We start from the raw sequence: 23312 nt of genomic DNA on the forward strand, positions 1-23312 counted from the left end.
TCAGAAGACTGAAGGAGACAGTCCACTCATTCCTTTTAGTCTTTAATATATGTTGGTTTGGTGACCTGCTTTTGACACTCATGGACTCAAGCACAATTCAAATATGACACCAAGCGGGCAATGCTTTTTTTTTTGAAAAAGAAGTTTGCTTTGGAACATTTTTTACTGGATAGGTTCATGGAAAAAAATCCTTATGGAGGTCAACTTCAGATGGAACTGTTGAAATTATTCAGGATGGTGCCCATAAGCTTTAACCCAAATAATTCCTCAGAAGTAGGCCTTAAGCCACTCAAACGGACACCCTACAACTACCTGTGGGAATCTGAGAAGGGAGAGTGTTAGAACTAATTCTACTGAGCAGCAGCAAGCAACAGCAGAGCCTTTTGCCATGTTCTATAACCTCAGTTAGTCAGGTTTTCCCAAAAACAGTCATGGGACTATTGCAAACATCAGGCTATCAAGCTTACAGAATAAATAACTTCCCAATACACCTATTTCCAAAGAGGAAATCAGTAAGTCTCTCATGTGGGACTCCATTGAAATAAGAGAACTAATAACTGCTTCCTGTGAACACCCAAAGCTTGAAAGCACAGAGTGCCAGATTTCAAACAAGATGACAGCCTTTTATGATGAGAGACATCAAGAACAGGTGGAAGAATGTGAAAAACTGCAGCCTGGACACCACATGTGCTCTTGCTGACAATCACCACACGAATTATTTATTCTCTGTACCACTTAAGTTTAGTGCCTATCTCAAAAATACCACAGCAAATATGAAAGCTGAAACAAAACACTCTTCGCAACACAGTTTTCTTATCAGCCACTGGAAAACTACAAGAACAAGAGGAGATGATTATATTAATGAGAACTGGATTTCTCAACAGCAATTTAACCATCTAGTTCATTTGAGGTGGAGGCATTTTCATTCACAGTAAACACAAAGCATTGTCACTATCACTTGTTTTTGATGGCCAGAAATTTGCTCTTTAAAATGCTCAAGTAAATCTCACCCAGCACATGCAGAAGCATCCAAAAATATGTCTGAATAAAGCCAAGACTGCTTTCAAAAACTCCCCCTGCTTTTATGCATTCCAACCTTCAGTGGGAAATTGGGAACACCATTACAAAGCTGGAGTGTTTTGTCTGAGCAGATGAAAAGCTGCTAGCAGGAAAAATTACCTACCTGATTCTACATGAGACACCCTGTATCTACTACCACCACAGAAAAGTTCTGCCCAGTCTATACTTCACAATTGCTATTATGCCTTGGTCAGGTGTGCCTTTTCCAATGTCAGCAGTTAGGGTGGATAAAAAACCATGGTTTATTTTCAAAAGCAACAATAAAATTTTATTGAAATTCAATTTTATAAATATAAACACATGCTTTTTCTTTTTTTTTTCTTTAATGCATGCCAGTCTGCATTTGAAATTTTGATATTCTATATTCTAGTGAATTTAGTTTCCAAAGATCATGGAAAAAAAAATGAGACAGAAGACTATTATATCAAATCACTAGGCTGAAGATGACTCCCTCCACACATGATCCTCAGCTTGGTCAAACTTTGAGATCGAACCTCAAAAATGAGATTATGAAAGAGGAAAATACTTCTACAGGTACAGTTATTTTGTTTTCATCTCCTTCCAAATTCATCTCCTAGCCACATTCAATGACTAATTCCTTGAAACCTGAAAAACAGACTTGAAAATAGGAACTTTACACATAAACTGGAGACAGGGGAGACTTATTAGTTCTAGAGTCTTGAAGCTCATTGTGACAAAAAAAATAGGTCAGTTTAATTCATTATCTATCCTCTTCTGTTCACAAAGTTCATTTCTGAAGAGATGAGTTTCAGTTTACTTTCCAATATAAAGCACAGTATGTTTCAGATCATTTACCCAAACAAGAGTTAGAATGAAATGCTGCTGCTGTGGACTTAACCAAATGATACTCGGCTCTCTTTAAAAAAACAACAAAGAATGGGATATCAATTTCAAAGAAAGTTTTAAAAATAAAGTAATACATATAAGTACACAGAGTTTATATATTTGCTATGTAACTAAATATATTTAAACTATAACACATACAGGCTAAATACCTCATGAAAGATTGCTTTCTTCTAGGTAGCAAGATCAGAGTACAACATATACTGAAATTATAAAAGCAACACATTCTGTTGTTCACCAACTAATTTTTTTTCTACAGTGCACTTCACAAGCTAAACCTTTAGATACAAACCAAGATTAGAGTTCGGATTATTTAACATAGTGCTTTCTGTTTACCGATGCAAAATTCCATCTGTTTACATAACTCCCACCCTATCTGTAACCACAGAATTCTGCTGATAAGATTACTCAACAGAAGACAGTCAAGAGCAACCACATCTATCATGCAAGAAATTAAAAACAAAGAAGAAAAAGACAAAGCTATCTTGACTGATTTGTGAATACCAAAAAAAAAGAATCAGAGAAGGCAGTGGTAAAGCTCTGGTAAAGATAATCCTGGCAACCAATGCATATTTCCTCCTATAAACTCCTGTGTTAAACTCCAGCTTCTAGCCTGAGATGCTTTGAAACTCTGCAATGCTTCTTTCTAGAAGAATTAACCTGTCAAAAAACAAGATGATTGCTTTGTCTGAGTGATGGCAAGCATCATGTCTCTTGACAGTAATAGTTTTTATCACAGAATGGTGTGCTACATGAGGAGGCATGCATGTGCTATCTTCTAAGACTTGCTATTTGCTTGTTGCAATGTGAGGAAAAAGTTCACAGTCATGCTTTCAAGGTTTCTGCAGCTATCTCTCAACCCCCTTAAAGTCTTCAACTCTGCTGGGTGCTCAAAACATGACAGGATAACACTTTGCTCAAAGAAACCCCTTGTCTCTTCCCGATGGATGAGAATACCTTTGGATGACTGAAACTTTTGCTCTTCCTGTGCCATGCAGTTACTCACCTTCAGATGAGCTTTAGTAAACCTTACTATTGCTCAGGAAGGGGCCTTCTTCGCACTCCCTACCACACAGGGTTATGAGCACCTTTTAGCTGCCCTTCACCAAGCCTCAGTGCACACAGTTAAGGATATCAAGACAGAGTGAATACGAAATTTCTCCTTTCCCTTCTTTTTGTGTCTCCCTAGTGGGATTCTTATCTTATCTGCCTGGAACAGGGAGTCTCTCAGTATATTTAGACAACAGCCATGCAGAAAACCTACAAGAGAAGGGGATAGACCTCCTCCATAAACTTCTGGTGCAACAATGAAACGGATGACTCCTGCCATTACAGAACATATATTATAGCAAAAGACAACTATTTACCAAGGGAACACACAAGCACATAAAGCACCTTGGGCTGAAGGTGGAAAGCTCAAGGAAAGTACAAAAATGTTAGCAGCCTTTTATGAGGGAGGACTACCAATCTGAAAGCTTTGAAAGCAGCAGCAACCTAGTTTCAGACAGTGAGTCTTTCTCTCTTCACATTCTCTTTGTTTTACCAGCCCAAACACTCATTTCTTCTTAAGTCTTACTCTTTATTTTAGCACACAATTCACAACTAACATCTTCAGACATGACACAGCAGAAATCACGTCTCTGTGGTACACTCTGTATTTGTGGATGAATTTCTTTTAAAATGTTCATTTTATCTCCCAGAAACAGCTGCTAATGCCAATCATCTTGATAAAAGTTGATTCCTTGTACTACTCAGTTATTGTCCTGCTAAATTACATGCAGTTACAGAATAAAGCCCTCCATGTTCATTAATAGCACATCTAGACACATTCTTCAATTTCAGAGGAGAACAATTGTTTCAAAGCTGCCACAGGATAGAATAGCTTTGGCTGAATTTGCAGGACAGCCAAATTTAGCATAGTTACTGTACAACAATGTGAAGTTTGAACTTACTTGTATTCAGTACATATCACAAACTGACTTTTTAATCTAACAGTATAGTAATTGTCAACTAATATCCCACTGGCTTCAAAAAGAGAATTTAGCACGTTCTGTATTTTCATTCTCTTGTATTAAAGCTACCAGGCCTTACCTTTAACTGCTGTTCTCCCCATGGTAACACTTCTGTGATCTTCCCTCTCACAATAAAAAGGCTGAAGTTGAAAGACCAGTTAATTCTTCCTTTCAGCACAACAGTTTCCTGTGGAGCAGTAATACAACAAGTTAGGGGGAGGCTGTTGTTGGCACTTGGGTTTTCTATTTTCGGAAAGGATGATTTTTTTTGTATTGATGTATAATTATCTTGCTGGTTTTAAGTTGCAAATGTTTAACAAACTATGTGTAAAGAGTAACATGTAAACATCAGTTACATACAAGGAGCAAGGGTACCACATTCTACCTTTCATTTTGTTGTTTTAGACAGTTCATTCTATAATGATCTGCATTTTCTGTGGGTTTTTAATACAAAGATATAAAATGTGCATTATTCCTTTTTTCCCCCAAGAAACATCACTGAAAAAGGGAAGAAAGACTATTATATGTAACCTACTCACCCTGCCTCACTTGCACAGTTAAACAATCATCAACTTAAACATCTCTGGGTAAAACACACTATCTTCCACAACTACAGCTGAAGAGGGAAAAAAACACTGATCTAAAAAATTTACACAAAGGCCCAAGTGCTCACTGACACCCCTGCCCAGCACAACTTGTAACACAGCACAGAGAACTTGTTAGGGAAATGCTAACTGTAGATAAAAGCATCAGCTAGATTCTTGTAGGGTTTGGAAACCAGAAGGGACAGATTAGTTGATCTAGTGTAAAACAGCAAAACCAAACTTTGTGTGTGTGTGTGTGTACTGTGATTTTCTACTCCAGCACCTAGGTTTTTGAACTTTGACTGTGTCCAAGTCAAACTCATTTGAAGCATTTAGCCTTGAAGCAACAAAGCAAGCAAATTTATTATTTTTTCCACTAACTTTTCAAGTAATAATGGATAAAAATACATTCAAATTTCTGAATTATATTCTTATATATATATATATTCATTTCCTTCCAAGGAACACCCATGAGGTTTAAAACTGACATCATCAAAAGTCTGAGATTTTTTTTTAAATTTAAATGTGTGTATACTTTTTCCAAAATTAATTTTCTCAAAGGTAACATTTTTAGAAGATATTTCTTTTACATAATGCTGGAAAGATGTAATAGTTAAAAAGGAGGCTATCTACTTGGGATTTCTTGAATCTTTTATTCACATGCGAAAAAAATAAAATACTCATATGTATTACATCTAACAAGAGAGGCATCATACAATTGAGTATTTTCCTGAAACTGTGACTTTTAGTGAAACTTCAAGGAACTTGCACACTGTGCTGATGGACTGCATGATGAAAACTTTATACAGTGCAAGTCTCATGGCTAAAACTAATTAAATATGTTTTGTTAAAATACCAGGGACCTAAGAATTCATTTTGTGTGTGTGTGTGTTGTGTGTGAACATTCTGGACACTTACTACAAAAATTCTCAAGATTGAGACTTGAAAGCAGTTATAAATAAAACTGAATACTACCATAAAATGAGCAGGTTTTGCTACACAATAGCATTCATACCGTAAGTGATCATCAGGATTAAGAACAGAAATCCTTTTAAGCCATCAAATGAATTTGAAATACTTGATACTTTCATAGACTCCCCCAAAAATTCAAAGCTTTTCCACTGCAAGTAATAAATCATGAAAGGTGATGCAGAGTCAAAGTAACTGTTTTTACAGATTACTTTAAAACAGTGAATGGTTTTTATCTTTTTGTTCCAAGTACCAGATTGCACTTGGTGCAGTAATAAAGATTCCAACCCTGCAGTGATAGTCATCAAGTTTAGCACAACCGGAGCGTCTGTCAGGACATAAAAAGGATTCCAGCTTTTCATTAGCTTGTGTTGTACCAGATAGGCTGTTTTACAGCATGCCCACCAGCCTGTTAAAAATATAAGACAACTGAAAGTTCTGAAAGTGCTGTTTGAAACGAGGTAAACCCAACTGCAGGAACACAATATATTGCTGGTTTGAAGAGGTGCTACTTAAAACTCAGTTACACCTAAGTATTCAATTTAGAGCTGCTATTAAATTAGCGCATAGATTGTGCTGTTTGTCACAGAAACATCCCAGAACGGTATTTCTGAGCCTCCATCTAACAACCACTACATGCTGCTGAACTACCGCAAAATGAAAACCAGTTACCTCCAAAACAGAGCATGGTCAGCCTGAAACAAAGTGTAACTTCTTTTGCAGGGGCAGACCAAGGAACAACTTTCCATCACCTCACATAATTAACTGGTAAACCATAAATAAGGCAGTTATGTCCTTTGCTAACCAAGACAAAGTTTTCTTCTGTCGCGCTCACCATCACCAGCCTGGATCAACTCACACCACATCCACCACAGAAGAGAAGAAAACCACCAGAAAATACAGGGCAACACCTCCAGGGGACATTTTGGTAAAATTACACAGCAAGGACAGAGCTCAAGGCATTCTTGTACAAGCAAGCTGAGTGAGAAAGACAGGTTAAGAAATTTACGTAGCAGCTTCTAGAAATTAAAGGAAAAACTAAACAAAACAAGGTCAGGAAGATATGAGCAAACAAAGAAATGCAATGGCAAGGCTGCAGTGCAATGGCTTGAAGGTGTACAAAGGAGCAGAATGAAAACCAAAGTTACAAAGACCAAGCTAAGCACAGAGGTTGTCAGTCATGGACAGAAAATGGCCAAAACATTTAGGGACTGTCAGTACAGAATCCATTGAGAACCCATTCGCTGTAAATTATGGAAACTGAAAAGGCAAGTGGAAAACAATCCATGAACCCAGGCTAATATTGGATTCATTATCAAAATATCTTCAATCCAAAGAGCATGTAAAAGACCTCAACACTCATGAAGTGTATTATTTACATCACATCTCAATTCATCCTGTAAACCAAGTTTTAGTCTTTCTCTGGTTAACACCCCTTACACCAGTTACTTTTTTAAAAATCAGATGGAATGCATTCATCTGCCTTTAATTCCTTACTGAAGTTTTTATTGTTAATCACTTCTATTAGCCACCTCCCACTGTGCAAGTCCTTTGTCAGAAAGCCATATATTAGCAGACAAGCCTAAGCCTTTGCTCTCTCTGCATTGCTAGTACATAATACTAGGTGTCAGAAAACAGGATGGAAAACATTTTTCCTGACTAACTTTGCTCTTTTTATTTTGAAAGAATTACCCAAAGGACATGTATTGCTGCATTTCAAAGAAGCTAGTATTCTACAGAAAGCATCTAACTTGCTCTGTTTTGCCTGCCATGCATCGCCATTATCCTTTTCACTGTAAGCCAGGCACTCAAATAAGCCGAATGTCCTGAAAAAAAATCATGTATATTTAGGGCTTCCCAGTGCAAGTTTATCTTGACAGCATGTTTGCTCATAAAAATACACAGCACATAATTATGAAGATAAACATAACATTTAAAAGAAGCCTAATCCCCTAGGAGATTGTGGGTTTATTCCCTACCAAAAGGTTAAAGTTTTTCTGTCAATGACTCTGCATCTCTTTTCGAGAGGTAAGACAAGAGACACCAGTTTTAGAGCCTGTTAGCTTTTTTGACCCTACCACTGGTACAAATGCAGTAACTCAGACCTCATTCTTGGTGACGTCACTTGTGGAATGGACAGCTGTCAATGGGTAGTCTCGGCTGGATAAGGACTGAGGCTGTTCTTTTACACAGGTACACAGCACAGAGGAGGAATCTATCAGAACATTCACTCTGAAGCATCAGTGAAGTTCTTAATTTTAGCTTGAAATAAAGGCAGATATTTTTCAGGCTTAATATGAACAAGGAGTTATACTTGCCAGTGTTCACGTGCTGTTACCTTTAGAAACACAAGAGACAGCAGTTACAACTGCTGGCCACGCTCCCATTGCTCCTCACCTCCTTCCTGCTGTTTGTTACTGCCAGCACTGCAGAGGCCTTCAAGAAAAGGACTTATGCAGCCTTTCCTTGGAACAACACACAATCTGGCAACCACAGTTCCCACTCCAGCTTCCACACATGGGTAACAAGCACCCACAGGCACCAGTTGCTTCCCAAACAAATGTGGTTTCACTGCATTACTTCAAAGTTATCCATCATTAATCTGGAATACCCTTTTCTTAAACATAATCATCTATTCATCTGTTGTCTCTTAATTAAAATCTCTACTTCATACCATTTTCACAAGTCTTTAAGGGACTGAAAAGAGACAAAGAGAGTAAGACTTAAAAGGAGGTTTTTAATAAAATACATTGGTTTCAAATTTCCAATACTTGAAAATTTACTCTCCAGCAAGTTACCCAGCGTGTAAACTCATCTGGTACACTTCAAGACAAAACAGTATCTACTTCCTTATTTCTGTAATACAGATAATCACTTCACACCTCTTAGAGCATACTGTGGCATCATTAAAAAAGAGTAAGATCTCAAAGGCTAAAAGAAAAAAACACAAATGAATCAGAACTTCACAAAATGTAACACAAGCTTTGTAGTTGTAAGTTGTAAATTCAGTATGTATTTGAAATCATTTATGATTTTGAAACATTTAAGATGGGGTCTTCTTTCATTTATACACACAAATATATAATCAGTCAGTGTTCTGACAAGAAATTTGATCCAAGTTGGAATCCCTTTAAGTTCACATTCCTCGTGTAAAAAAAAAAAAAAAGAGATTCTTTCAAGGAAAGGAAATTAAACTTCCAGATTTTCATATAGCAGAGCTTCTAATAAACCGCTATATCTAAAACCCTCTTCTAGTTAATAAAAATAGAGCTAGGACAGATAGACTTTTGTCAAATTTACAAGCTCTCAGAACAACAAATATTAGCTAGTCATATATATCATTAGAACAACTAAGCTTGAATATTTCTTAAGTTGTTAAAGGAAGAGAGTGGGTACTTAGTGCCTTACAAATATATTTTTGTAATGTCATTTGCTTTAACAGCAAGAAGAAATTTTCTGCACTTGCAAAAATGCTCTGAAAGTCACCAGCAGTGTACTGCTCACTATTTATGAAGTGATTAGCATAAACAAACTTTTAAGCTGTCAGTAGTAAAATATTGCCTGTAAATGTTCTGCTCTCTCACCAGGTAAGTTTACGATCTGCTTAAGAATATGAGCAACTGTAATTACAGTAAGTCATACATTTCAAGACTACAAAAATCTCTCTAAACTCTCAAACCCTATTAAGTGTGTTATTCAGTACAGAGTAAAGCATTGTATATTTGAAAAGCAACATTAACAAGGTTTAGACCAAAGACTTGTCCCAAAAATTCCTAAAATAAGAAATAATACTTATAAATGAGAACATCAGAGAACTAAGGTCTCCAAGTTAAACAGCAGAGTTTGTATCAACACAAAACAGAAACAATTTTTGTCACGTAGATTTAACATTTACTAAACTGAGAGTAATTTTAAAAACTGTAGTTTAGAGCTGCTCTATGGCTACCAGCAAAAAATGAAAATAGCTTTTCTCCTCCTTCCCTCCCTCCCTATCCTCCTTTAAAAGTCAGAAGATGTGGGGTTGTAAAAACCTGAAAAAGGAAATGGTATGTGTGAAGTCAGCAGTTCAGCAAAGCGGCTGACTGACCATTAACAGCTTTAAATATTCCTAAAATGCCAGTCTTACCACATGAAAGGTATTTCACTGTTATATTCAAATAAATAAAAAAATACAGCTTACATTTCTGTCTTAAGTAAAGCTGCCAGTTTCAGGAGTTTACTAGTACATATTTACAGTAGCACAAGACTTTGACAATTTGTTTAAACATTTTGGCGAATTCACACTGAAACCTCTGTGCTGTTTTCCACTTCCTCCTTCAAGCCTGGAATACTCTTCCTGAAAACATTCATCATCATTATTCAACCTGGCTTTGTCCAAATGTCTAACTCAAATTTCTTTCATAAAGCAAACTAATTAAACTATGCACAAAAAAAAAAACCAACATAATTTTGTATGATTAGCACTGGGTAAGAGCTACATACCTGCATGATATTCTCTCTATACCCAGACACATCTCCTCTGCCTTCTGCTCAGCCTCCCTTGACACAGAGGGGTCTCAAACTATTTGTTCTGCGAGGCATTGAGCATAATTTTAGCACAGTGTAAATACAGCAGGTAGGGGAGAAAAGAAATTGCTGTTGCAAACACAGTAAGAGATGCCCAGATGCTAGAGATCCCTATATAGCTTTTCTGCGCTTGTCTTTAGCAGACAAGCAACACCACCAGCAGCAGTCACATAGTGTGTGTATACATAAGGGGAAAAGGGGGAGAAAGACAAGCAGGGGTGGGATGGCAGAAAAGGGATTTTTCACTGTTTTAGGCAACTTTGGCTTCCTCACTTCTACACGGTCTCCAAACTGGAAAAGGAACTGTGGAAGCTTGGTTTCAGATATGATCACATGGAGCTCTATCCACATAGTGCATAGTCAGCAAACCCATTCCTGCAGTCCAGATTTTTTACTCACAACAGTGTATCCAGAGAAACACAAACACTTCTAGTCTGATGCAGAAATCTGTAGAAGTCAAACAGCATGCACAATTTATTTTTTTCATTAAAGGTATGAAGAACAGCCTTGGGGCATTTCTGCATAAGAGCCAACTGCTGCCAGCACCCCAGGTGAAGTTGGCTTGTTTCAGAACAACATTTTTGGCTCCCCTTGCTTGTACTCAATGCCAGCAGCAACATACTTCTGCTGCCATCCTCTTCCAGTGCATAAAGTATCTGTCTCTCTCTCCCCACGTGAGAATCCAAACAACATAATGCTTGCTGAGGTGCCATGCCACTGTACATTAACAAAGACACAACTTGCCTCACCACATTTTTCCACTGCTGCAACACTCCACGGTGTACCCTGGCTTATATAATGAAATAACTACACTGATCCCATGTACTGGTGTCCAGTCAGGGAACAAAAACAAACCAACCAAAACTAAATAAGCCCTTTAGCAATTTCCTGATAGCTTCCCTTTCCAGACAATTTTTCTGAAGAAAGACAAGCCCAGAGAGCTGCTTGCAGTTTCCAGGCACACGCACATCCCCGCACTGGGCTCACCTGTTGCTGGTGCCAAAAGCCTTCTTCAGTCCCCTTACACAAGGGATCTTTATGCAGTTGCCAACAAAAATATTTGTCCATCTATTTGGACAAACTTTATCGTAGAATCATAGAATATCATGAGTTGGAAGGGACTCACAAGGATCATCAAAGTTCAGCTCCTGGCCTTGCACAGGACAACCCTGAGAATCACACCATGTGCCATTCCTAAGCACCATTCAGTGCTGCTGGACATTTCTGCAGCTAACAAAGCACTAACAGGTCATAAAAGACACAATTCCTAAATGCTCAAAGAACTAGACAGCTGCAAATACTCAGCTGCACTATTTGCTTCACTCTTCAAAAATGAAAGAAGACGAAAGACTCAAAGCATCAGGCACATTCACAGCAAATCTGTCTCTCTCCCATTTCCCATGACAACAATTATAGATAATAAAACCCCACCTACAAGTGAAGCAAGCAGCTACAGGGCAACCTCCTCCACCCCTTCCTCAGCATGACTACACAGCTGCCACTGCCCAGACCAGGACAGAGGCAGAGCATCCCCCTTTCTGCTACTTCAGGAGATCACCCTTCTGGAGGCAACTCCCTCTCCCTCCTCCACCCAGTGCTTACGCCATTGAGCACTAGGGAATATTCAGACTAGGCAGTATTTACCTACAACAAGCTGAAAAAAACCTACATGCCACATTCAAAGTTTTCCATCTAACTACAACACTGCTCATTTTGGGATTAAAACCAATTCATATCCTCTGACCTTCCCAGAAAACCACTGTCTGCCTCTTTATAGCCCTCCAGTGCAGGGTACACATACAAGAGGTTTGGAATGGGAGGTGCCATCAAACATGTGGCAGCCCTTTTAATCTCTGAGCCTCTGACAAACGATAGTGACTATAAGAGTTCCACCAAATTTAGCAGCTCACATTCCTCCATGCACAAGACTCACTTTTACAAACTATTCTTTTTAAGTGGGCTTTTAAAAGTGCCCCAAGAATTGTACTCCTTCCACTGAAACTTCCTGCATTAATCTCTGATAGATTCCACACAGTACATAAATAATGGTACATGCTTCATTTTAGGTATGCACCTCATTATAATGGTGCTACTCTCTTATAGGTTTTATAAACTTCAGCTGCTCCCTGAACTAATGTATGCTACAGAGGATGAAAGGCTCAACCCCATCTTTGCCCTACACTAAAAGGAATATCGTATTACCTTGAGAAGACAACTGACTCAGATAGATTTCCGTCAAAGAAGTTCGTCACTTTTATGAAAAGACTGAATTCCCTTGGTATCTTAAATAGAATTTGACCTGATTTGTGAAGCTGAAGGCCTAGAATCAAAAGATTTAAACAACCCATCTACCTTTAATGCAATGTCTTACTTGGTTTTCAATGATAACATACAAATGGGGAGAATACATACCATTTATTGGTTAAAAATAAAAATCAGCCCAAAATACTGCTCACGCTTAAGCTGCATACAGCAATACTCTTACAAAGCCAAAAAGGAAAATGTACTTTAGGATTAGTCTGGACATAAGGTATCTAGATGGTATATTCCCTGTGGAGCAGAAAGGCTATCACCCTGCTAAAACAAATCAAAGCACACTAAAATTCTGTTAAAGGTTTAGTATTTCAGAGAGACTTTGATATTAGTCTCTGTAAGTAATTCAGAAAAGCAGGAAGAGAGCACATGAAAGAACCACAGTAAGCGCACACTAGGTATTGCACCAATTTGGATCCAAAGCGATCAACCACTACCCACAAAGCAGGTGTCTCAGCTAAAGTGCAGAACTATGAACCGGTCTTGAATCTACACTGCTGAAATAAAAGAGACATGTAACATATCACCATAAGGAACTGTGTACTTCATTTAGATCCAAGATAAGAAAATAATAAATTTTTGGTCATATCCCAAGAACATAGAAACTAAAGCTATTACTTTTTGTGACAGGGAATTTGAGAGGAGAGTTGCTAAGGGTAAACACACAGTACATCCCTGCATACACACACTGCTAATGGTATAGCATGTTATATCCCCTCAGCTACAAATGGTTCAGTTGTGTACACCTGTGCCCAACGTCCATTGTATACAAAAGAAATTATCAGAGCAAGCCCAAATAAAAGAGATAAGGTGGCTGATAAAGACAGCTGCTGCTTTCTGAATGGTTGTGAAGCAGCTCTTGACTTTCCTCCAGATCTCTGTCCTTGTTGAGGAAGCAGAAAGACTAACAAGGAAGAGATAAAAGTACCTCTGAGGGTCATCATCACCACTTATGCACCAGTTACTCTTTGTGTATATACCTGCTGCAGATAAAAGGGGAGCCTGCTCAGTGTTGGCTCAGGTACCTGAAGACACTCTTCCCATCCCAAAAGACAATAATCTACTTGAAGAGATCACAGATACAGAATACAAGTTTTAGGCAATGTGGGGAGTTTACACAAACACACCTGGACTGAGCTGGTCACTCACCAAATCATCTGTTGCTGCTCCATGCCCAGCACTGCAGCAGGAGCAAGGGGCGGCAGGAGCTGGAAACACACCCTCAGCCTCACTGCCCACACAGGTCAAGTCAGCTGGCAGGTGCATGAAGGTACAAAAATAGTACTTACACAGAAACATACCCTTAAGAAAAAAAAGCTACAGCTCACTTAGGGACTTAACTGTCTCACTTTGTAGAGGCTATATCTCAAACAAATTAATTGCCTCTCCGCTTAGACATCATAAGTAAAGCTGTTCGCATACACCATTATCAGTCACTGTTACAATGCAAAAATAAACTTAACTGCATATAACTAATACTAAAGCTTCTACCACTGAATTATAGATCACTTGGACCTTAAAAGAAGTCTCCAAAGAAACAGTACAAATTGTATTAGGAACAGCACCCTCATATACAAAAATCACAAATCACAGTAATAAAAAATTATTCACCAAATTGTATTACAATGTTAACAAATATTCTGGGACTTCAAGTTACATTGAGCCAAAATGTAAATCAGAAGGATTTGCAAAAATACCAGGACTACTACATATAATGAAAACACCTGTAACATTCAAGCAAAAATAATTTTCCATTTAACATTTCCATCACTTTATATTTACACACTGCACTATTAAGCCGTGACAACTTTATACAGGTTTTTCTGCTCTTCCCACACGCTAGAAAAATCTCAGAGTTCTGGGCAATTTATGTTGCGTGTCTTACACTTTAAAGAATACAAATTGTATAGTCCTTCACATTTAAGATTTTAATCTCTGGAAGAAGGGCACTAAGGCTGAGTGCCTGAGGCTACTTCTTTCAAATGGGAACGAACAGAACTTTAAATGCCCTGCAGATGTGGAGGTCACAAAGTTGGTTAACAACCTCCCTTGTGTAGACTCCTTGAAGCAGTTTGCTGGTCCCTACCTGTTCTGTATCTACAATTAGACAATATCACAGTAGACTGTCAAATGGTATTTCTAAAGATTACCTTAAAACATGCAAGAACAACTATGTATTTCACCCAACCTTGTTTGAGGTAGGTGCATCCAGACAAATAAGAAAACCAGCATCACTGTCCTGGACAGTTAATGGCAAAGGGCGTTTCCTGTTAGTGACACTATTTCATACCAGGGGATAATTACTGAGAACACTTCATTTCTCCTCATACATTCACTCAGTAAAGGGAGTAAAGAGGACTTGATCACAGCTCATAATCCCATTGGAATACTAAGAAAACAATGAAAGACACCCATTCTCTCTTAAGTAAAGCCGCATCATTGTTTTATACACACTGATTTTAGACACGTAATGGAATTAATACTTTCTCAGTACTACAAATTTCACACTAGCAAAATGCCTCTTTTGAACTCGAGCAGCTACTCCAGAAAACAATGCCTCTACATTATGACAGCATACTATCTGGGCACAGCAAGGGCAGTCACAGCGAAGGGAAAAATAAAAAGCATCTGCACATTTAAAGTAGGAATATACAAAATCTAAGGAAAAATATTTAAAAGGACTATCATTGTTTCTTCCCCAAAATTCCTACATCAAGATCAATACTTACACATGTCCAAATGTTAAGAACAATCTAATTATGTTCCATTTATGCATCTACACAGCTTCTAATTGGTGTGAAAGTAGTTTATACTTGCAGCTATAACACATCATGAAAAGCCAGCATTTGTGTTTGCTGAATCCGAACATTACTATAAAAATATAAAATACCAAGCAACCTGAAAGATATTACACAAATATTGCTGCCTATTTACACCAAATAGAAAACTAGAACACCAACTCCATTAGCTGAGTTTTAAACAAAACCAGTAAATGCTACTTTGATATTCAAGACCAGATCATGTTAAAGTTAAAAGCCACACAAGCACTTCCCAGTCTCAACCTCAGTTTCACCATACGCTGTTTCCTGCTGCCTCCCGCTTGCATTACTGTGAAACTTCCCATAAATAAAATACTAACAGAAGCGTCTCCAATGTGTTTTTCTTTATATCAATTCAAGTAATATCATCCTTAAATAGTACTTACATTTTATGATACCCTAAGTGAGAAAACCAGCTCCCCCTGCCCCCAAGCGCACAGCCTGGCTGTACAAGTAATTGCCCTGGACGCACCACCAGCGAGATCACTCACATGGGCTGTTGGTTGCTGCAGACTGAGCAGCACTTGCTGATGGCCTGTGAAAAACTGGTACACCCCAACACGGTCACTCCCCTATTTATTCCATAACTTTACATGACAGCTTAAAACCCAACTGTGACACAGTGAATGCCCTCCTGTCACTCCTGTTCCACCTGCACCAGTTCTGCAGTTGTTACTGACCCGAGCTTCACCAACTGCTTTTCTCTGCCACTTCCCAAGAGTAAAGAGCAGCATGAATGCTTTAAAAATGCAGAAGTTTAAGACTGCTACTCTGAATACGAAAAGATTCACAACCAGTCAGACTTGAAGAGCTGTTTACAAGTCAGATGCGGCATGCTCTGAAAACCTACTGTCCTATCTACATTCTATGCTTTTTAAGTTTTAATCACCACAGCTACAATAGTTAGAATACGCATGAGTCACAAGTGAAGTTTACATTAGTAGAACTCACTAAGATATCAGTATTTCACCTCTTCTAAACCTTTTAGGTTTTAGAATTATTTTTTGCTATCTCCTATAGCCTAAATAATCAGTGAGAAACAGAAAATAACTGTAGGGAAAGACTTCAACTTGAAATTGCAGTAACACTTAAAGCGTGTTAAGAATAATTAAGCATAAAATTTAACTTGAATATTGATTTAATTACTACAGCACTGCAATATATTCTGTAGTTTGTCACAACAGCTAAGACAGCGATGATGCACGACACTGTAAGAACAGAATTTTCTATACTTAAACCACTTTCTTCGGAACATCCAAAATATGACTCCCCGTGCAACACACTCTCTCGAAGTCGTTAACCAGTATTTGCCACATACGCAGTTTAACCCTCAAGAAAACGGGAAGATCGCCGCAGCGCATCGCAACGCGCAAGTGCCCCCACCCGACCACCGCGCTGTCTCCAAGCGGCACCCCCGGCCTCCTCAACAAACACAGGTGCGCGCCCCGAATTGTATCATTTTTAACGCGCATCCAGTTTTTCTGGAGGACGCCCCTTTCCCAGCACCAGGGGCCACGGCGGGAGCGGGACAGGGGCAGCCCCGCCGCCCGGGCCCGGAGGGCGCGGAGCCGCCGCCGCGGGGGAGACAGCGGGGCCGCCCCGGCCGGGGGAGGCGTGTCCTGCCCACGCTCCTGTCAAACGCCGCCGGCCCCGATGCAGCCCCGCCAAGGCGGCACCGCCGGCTCCGGGACCTCCCGCACTGCCCTTGCTCACCGGGACTCCCGCTGTCCGGGACTCGCGGCCACCCCGATAGAGAGGGAGGCGCTTTGTTGGTGCCGGGAGGCACAGCCGCCCCGCTCCTGTCGCCCGGGAAGCCGCTCCTGCCGCGGCTACCGGCGGGTCCCCGCGGGCGGGGGGCGGCGGGACCCTCCGAGGAGGGGAGCGGGCAGCGCAGAAAGGCCTGGACGCGGTGCCAGAGCGCGGTGCAGCCGCGGTCGGACCCGGTGCCGCCTCCAGCGCAGCGGGGCTGGCGGGGAGGGGCACCCGGGGGCTCCCGGGACCGCGGCGCCCGGCGCGGCCACGGCGGGCGGAGGTCGCGGTGCGAGTCCCGGGAAGGGGCGCGACCGCCGCCTCGCCTCCCTTTCTCTCCCCGCTCCTCCCTCCCCCTGCCTGCCGCGGGGAGCGGGCAGCGCCGCCGCCGCCACTCACTGGGCGGGCGGGCGGGACGCGGGTCCTGTCAAGCCGCTGCTGCCGTCGGCCGCCTCACGCCGCCGCCATGTTCCGGGGGCACGGCGCATGCCCGGCAGCGGCACCGGGGGCGCGGGGCCTCCCCCCCACCGCCCCCCTTCCGCCCGCCCGGCGGGGCAGCGGCGGCGGCAGCGACAGGGGCGGCGCCGCAGGGGGAGCGGGGAGCGGCGGTCGGGGTTTCGCGGCAGCCGCAGCGTCCCGCCCCGCGCCCGCACCTGCGGCGGCAGAAGCGAACGAGCGGGACCTGCGGGGGGCCGCTCGATAGGAGGGTCGAGGTCGGCGCGGGCTCCTGCGCCCGAGGAGCAGGACCGCCTTGTGAGGGGAGAAAATCACTCCCTGGCAGGTGTTTCTGTGCGAGACTTCGGTGTGTGAGGGATCGACGGCAGGGGTTTCTGCAGGGAAACCTGAGGCAGCCAGTGTCAGGCGCTGCAGTGCCGCCGGCACCGTCCGTGTGCACGGACCGGGACAGTGCCCCGCGTTATGGTGCACAAGGATCGCAATGTACGTGCACAATTGTATATAATCAGCGTGTATAATGCGCGTTAAAATTGGTGCATATTCACCTGGGAAATTTTACACAATTATTTTGCAGAGATCCACGCTTATAAAAACTGTATAATAGCCAAGAAGTGCCTCCTTAGATTTTTAGGAGGGGGTATTCCCATTGTGTAAGCTTCGGGTATTATAATTCAGACCCCAAGTGGTATGTAGGCATAACTGGTAAAAAAATCATAACTTAAATACTACCAACCTTAAGGGGATTTTGTGCCCAAGTTTCAACTTCACTATTTAACATGACTTGAAAAGTGAAATTTTAAGTTCTAAATTAATCTAAGGTCATGAGAATGCGATTCTAAGAGTTCTTTTAATGAACAAAAAACCAAACCAAACACACAAAAAAGAAAGCTCAAATATATAACCAAACCCCCTCTAATTCTTCTACATGAAATTGGAATTCTTACAGCCCATTTTAGTATCCTGCATATACTGCAAGTCACTACTAACAATTTATGTTAAGCACTCCCATAAGCAGTAAATGGTTCTTTAGAAACAAGGAAAATGAGCCCTTGCCGTAATTATAAATATTTAATATTTTGAAAACATGAGAGAAACAAGTAAAACTATGCTAATTGAAGTGATTAAAAATACACAAGAGAAATAGTGAAATATGCTTACAGAAAATCTTTATAGTGAAGTGTGTTATGCTCATCGCCAATGCAGATGAATGCTGCTTAATTTGAAATATTTTCCCCTTTCTGTCATATGGAACTTCTGCAGAAAAAGGAGAGATTATGTTCATCATAGAGATGGATACAGAAATGTTCCAAGTGTCACAGAATAAGTCCCTGTGAAACACAGAGGAAACGAAAACATATTTTAAAGTTATTCTTTAAGCCCAAGCCAGTGCTAGGTATAGCGTCTGAGGAATCTGTTCCCTGTGAGCCAGTGGGACACCACTCTGTTGCTGCAGAGCCTGTCAGATGAACTGCTGCAGACCTGTACCTGAGTCCACCTGCTGCCTGAGGGCCACTCTGCCTGTGCCAGCTCTGACCAATGATGCCCAGCTCTTCTTGAAGAGTCTGAGCTGGAAGGCTGCACAAAAACACAGCCAATCTTCTTCCCTATCCTTACCATTTTTATTTTCTACTATTCTTGCTTGCCCCAGGAGGCTGAAATCAGGAAGCCCAGCTAACAATTTTCCAGCAGAATTATGAGCTTGTTTTCTGATGGCTCACTCATCATTTTTCATTTTTCTTTTGTAGATATTAAACTGAAATATTTGGGTCAGAAAAACTAGGCATTTTGTAAGTTCTCAATGTTCTTCACAAAGAGAGAGATAGACACGTGTGTATGCATGTATATATAAGTATGTATGTATAAATATATGTGTATATGTATACATATATGTATGGCTTCACAGTTTTTTGGAGGGAGATTCTGTGATTTTAGAAAGAAGTAACAACATCAAAACAAAAGCAAGACATTTCATAGAGGTAGGCTTCAATGAACTCATGCAATGTGTCAATATGATGTTCTGAGAGGTTGATGCAGGCAAAAAAAATGTTTAAGAGAACTGGCACTTCCTCAAAGAAATAACATTAGGAGTATAAGTAAGTGAACTCTCTGTGCAGAAGAGGTAAGGGCAGAGTAAAAGATCATCCTGGCTGTCACAAGCTCTTTCTGAACCTCAAATAGGAATGAAGCATCCAGGAAAGAAGCTGGGTTGGGTTACTTGGGAGAATTACAAAAGTGTAGCCTAATCATGCAGGAATAAAGTCAGAAAAGGCAGCAGGAAATGAAACACAACTAGTAATTTTGGGATATTTGGGCTTACATGAAATAATTTCAAGTACATTGCCAGAAAAAACGAGGCAAGTGATTATGCCAGTATCAAGCAGAACTGAAAAGTTTTTAGCAGACAACACTGAGAAAGCCAAATTTCTCAACATTTTTGCATCTAATTTTTATTTTTATATATGTATATATTAGGCATCATTGATAATGGGGAAAACAAGCAGATTTCATATTATACTATAAAAAGACCAAGTGAGAAATTATTCAAACAAAATTTGCTGCTTTCCTGTCAGCTGGATTTAAAGGACTGGATAATAAAATCTCACTTACTAGTGGTTATTGTAGATTACACACAGTGAAGGAATATTACAGGACAGAAAGGAACAAACAGTATTGTTGAAAGGAAAGAAGGAAATAGGAAATTATATATACCAATTTATTTAAAGATACTGGAGCAACTAAACAAGCTATGCTTAAGCAGTTGTAACACAACAAGTAACAGCCAACACAGCTTTGTCAAGAACAAAAATGTCAAATCTAATCTCTCCTGCAACAAAGTAAGAGGAATCATCAGTGGAGGAGAAACACTGAAGGTCATGTTGGATGTCCCTTTAGTAAGATTTTTTGACATGGTTTCATATGATACTCTTTCAGTAAACAGTGAAAATAATGTAGATTAAGTTATTTAGGAAGGTGGTACAAGCGCCTCGTCAGAAGGATGGTAATGAACTCAGCGATGGTTCAGAAAACATGTTTACATAACTGGAGATTATACCAAACTGGGAGGCTTTAGCATGCTGGAGGACAGATGTAGGATTTAGAATGATTTTCGCACACTAGTGATTTGGTCTGGAAAAAGGAGGGTTCTATTCAACAGGGATAAGTGCACACTACTGGGCGGAGGCAGATATGATCAGCTACACAAACAGGAAAGGAGGAACTACTGGGTGTTCTGCAGTGAAAAAAGCTTCAAATATGTGACCAAAAAAAAAAAAAAAAGAAGAAAAAGTTCTGTTGTTATGTGAATCACAATCTATACAAAGGGGACAATGTCAGAGAGCTACAGTGAGAAAGTTAAACCACATGAAACAATACAAAAAAAGAAGCACAGACTCTTTGTGAAACATCCTGATTTACATGGCCCTAGGAAAACTCAGTAGCCATGGTCTATCTGACTTCAGTAAATATGTAGCCCATTAAGAGAGCAGAAGAGAACAATCTGAATGATCATATGTCTATAAAACATGACTTAAGAAGGAACTTAAAAAAATCAACAGGGATTTAGGTTGAAGGGGGGAAGTGGAAGAAGTGGAAATAGCATACATATCTATGTAGTACTGATATGAATGTATATCAGATATATGGAGGACTGTTGTGAAGAGAAAAGGATTAATTTGCTCTACAGTTCCATATTGGATGGATCAAGGATGGGTCAGGTTTAAAACAAAGCAAGAATAGTAGAAAATAAAAATGGTAAGGATAGGGAAGAAGATTGGCTGTGTTTTTGTGCAGCCTTCCAGCTCAGACTCTTCAAGAAGAGCTGGGCACCATTGGTCAGAGCTGGCACAGGTAGAGTGGCCCTCAGGCAGCAGGTGGACTCAGCCACCTCCCATGGCCTCTGCCAACAACCCAACTCAATGAATGTAAGCTTTCTTTAAGGCCATTGGAAAGTATCAGCTTCCTTAGGGAAAGCATTTTGTTGTTTCTGCAATGTGCATACCACTATCTTCCAAAAATAAATTGTTTCAATAAGAATTTTAAACTGCTTTTCTATTTTCTGAATCCTCCTTCTTTCAAGCTGTCCCAATATGATTGTCCTATGAGACCAAGTATATTGCAGATACATGAGAGGATGTGCAGCTTCACTACCTGCAGAGAGCCATAATTTAGACATAAATAGGTCTGCCTTCACATTCGGTTTATGTGAATTCAACCAATACTGTAAATTTTTATCTGACAGCAAGTTAACATTGTGTTCTTTCCCAAGAATGAAGTTTACCTTTTCCAGAACAGCCTCAGAAGTCTTTCAAGGCCTGAAGTGTGACAATGACATATGCTTTTAATAACATCTTCTGTAAATTTTTTCTTTCTTTCATGCTGGCTTGTAGAAAATGCCATCACCTCCTTCACAGTTTTTAAACTGTGTAGATTAAGAGCAGGAATAATTTCAGATGACAAGTGTAAAGAACATTCACTGTGACTAGAGTAAGTAAAAACATTCAGTCATTCTAAAGCAGTTTCATTTAATGCTATAATATTACAGTATATACATAAGATGTTTAGACATTCATGTAGGAACTGGTAACACTGAAAGAAAAAAAGTTATGTTACTTTCATTTGCATAGCTGCAAACCTGAAAATAGCTTCTCTGAGGTACAGGAACACAGAAACAAGTGGGAACAGAATATTTGCCACACAACCTGTTAAAATATTTGGCTGTATTAGTTAAAAATTGATTTGTAGGGGAAAAGCAGGGAGAAACCAATTTCAGGTAAGACAGATTTAAGCTATGGGTAAGCTTTTGCCATTGGGTGAATAGTGATTAAAATTGCCTCAGCAAGGGGAAACAGATTTTTTGTATTTGTATTATTTAAAGTGAGCACTCTCTGCACAGTGACAAACAAAAAGGAGAAAAAAAATGTTTACTCCTAAAATCTTGGGGACAAAAGCCTGCAATAGATTTGTAATACCAAAAAAAGATTAAATTTGAAGTGGTATTTTTTCTATAGCTGAAATATCAAAATCCTCAACATGTTAGTAAACTGACCAAGTAAAACCATTTCTGTAAATAGAAATGGTTTGTTTCAGTATTTCTAAATACCTGATTTTGACCCTTTCTTTCTTCGTTTTCACATAAATTGCATTGTGTTTGAACTGAAATTATGTGAATCAAATGTTTTCAGAACTCTTAGCTCCAAATATCCCATTTTGACAGTTAAAATATCAACCTTGTTTGGCTTTTTGTTTGTTTGTTTGTTTGTTTGCATCTAGGAATGGCAGAAAAATCATCCCTTTACCAGAGACAATTTTAGTGAATCAGAACTACTGAGAGGGAGTCATAGGGAGCTTTCCAGCTAGGCTAAAACTCATTAATAAAATGGCACAAAACATTTTATGAAATGGATTTACACATGGGATTTGAAATAAAGCATGGAATCAGGAAGCAAAACTGCTACTTCCGGGTTATAATTATAGAATCATCAAGGTGGGAAGAGATCTTCAAGTAACTCCTAAACCCCTAAACCATATCACTCAGCACCAGATTCAGATGCCTTGAACACCTCCAGGGATAGTGGCTTCACTACCTTGCTGGGCAACCTATTTCAGTGCCTAACCACCCTAACAGTGAAATTTTTTTTTCTAATATCTAATCTCAATCTCCCCTATCTCAGCTTAAGGCCATTTCCTCTGGTCCTCTCACTGTAGGCACAGTAGAAAAGATCAGCTCCCACCTCACTACAATCACCTTTCAGGTGGTTGTAGAAAGCAATGAGGTCCCCTCTGAGGCTCCTCTTCTCTAGACTAAACAAGCCCAGCTCCCGCAGCTGTTCCTCATAAGACATGTTTTCTAGACCCTTCAGAAGCCTTCTTGCTCTTCTCTGGACACACTCCAGCACCTCAAT

The 23312-nt window shown here is 40.0% G+C and overlaps 1 protein-coding gene and 1 long non-coding RNA gene across 8 annotated transcripts in view; one reads left to right on the plus strand and one right to left on the minus strand.

Annotated features, from left to right (window-relative positions):
- SCML2 (sex comb on midleg-like 2 (Drosophila)) overlaps positions 1-17442 on the minus strand; it is a 70057-nt gene extending 52615 nt beyond the window's left edge. For 3 of the 7 annotated variants that reach the window (XM_017812352.1, XM_017812351.1, XM_017812346.1), the window contains exons 1-2: positions 16440-16504; positions 4036-4143 (exon numbers count right to left, since the gene is read on the minus strand). In XM_017812352.1, the coding sequence (XP_017667841.1) occupies positions 4036-4057 (22 nt within the window). In that variant the 5' untranslated portion in view covers positions 4058-4143; positions 16440-16504. Of the gene's footprint in view, positions 1-4035; positions 4144-15698; positions 15811-16439; positions 16531-16920; positions 17017-17355 lie in introns of those variants that run through there. The other 4 variants (XM_017812347.1, XM_017812349.1, XM_017812348.1 and 1 more) reach the window with 4 other exon arrangements.
- On the plus strand, positions 16534-22805 carry LOC108496019. The gene is made up of 3 exons (XR_001874289.1): positions 16534-16643; positions 21798-21894; positions 22681-22805. It is a non-coding gene; the product is annotated as an uncharacterized LOC108496019 (long non-coding RNA).
- The last annotated feature ends 507 nt before the right edge of the window (positions 22806-23312 follow it).

This window comes from Lepidothrix coronata, unplaced genomic scaffold, assembly GCF_001604755.1.
Source record: "Lepidothrix coronata isolate B3197 unplaced genomic scaffold, Lepidothrix_coronata-1.0 Scaffold35, whole genome shotgun sequence".
Classification (NCBI taxonomy): domain Eukaryota; kingdom Metazoa; phylum Chordata; class Aves; order Passeriformes; family Pipridae; genus Lepidothrix; species Lepidothrix coronata.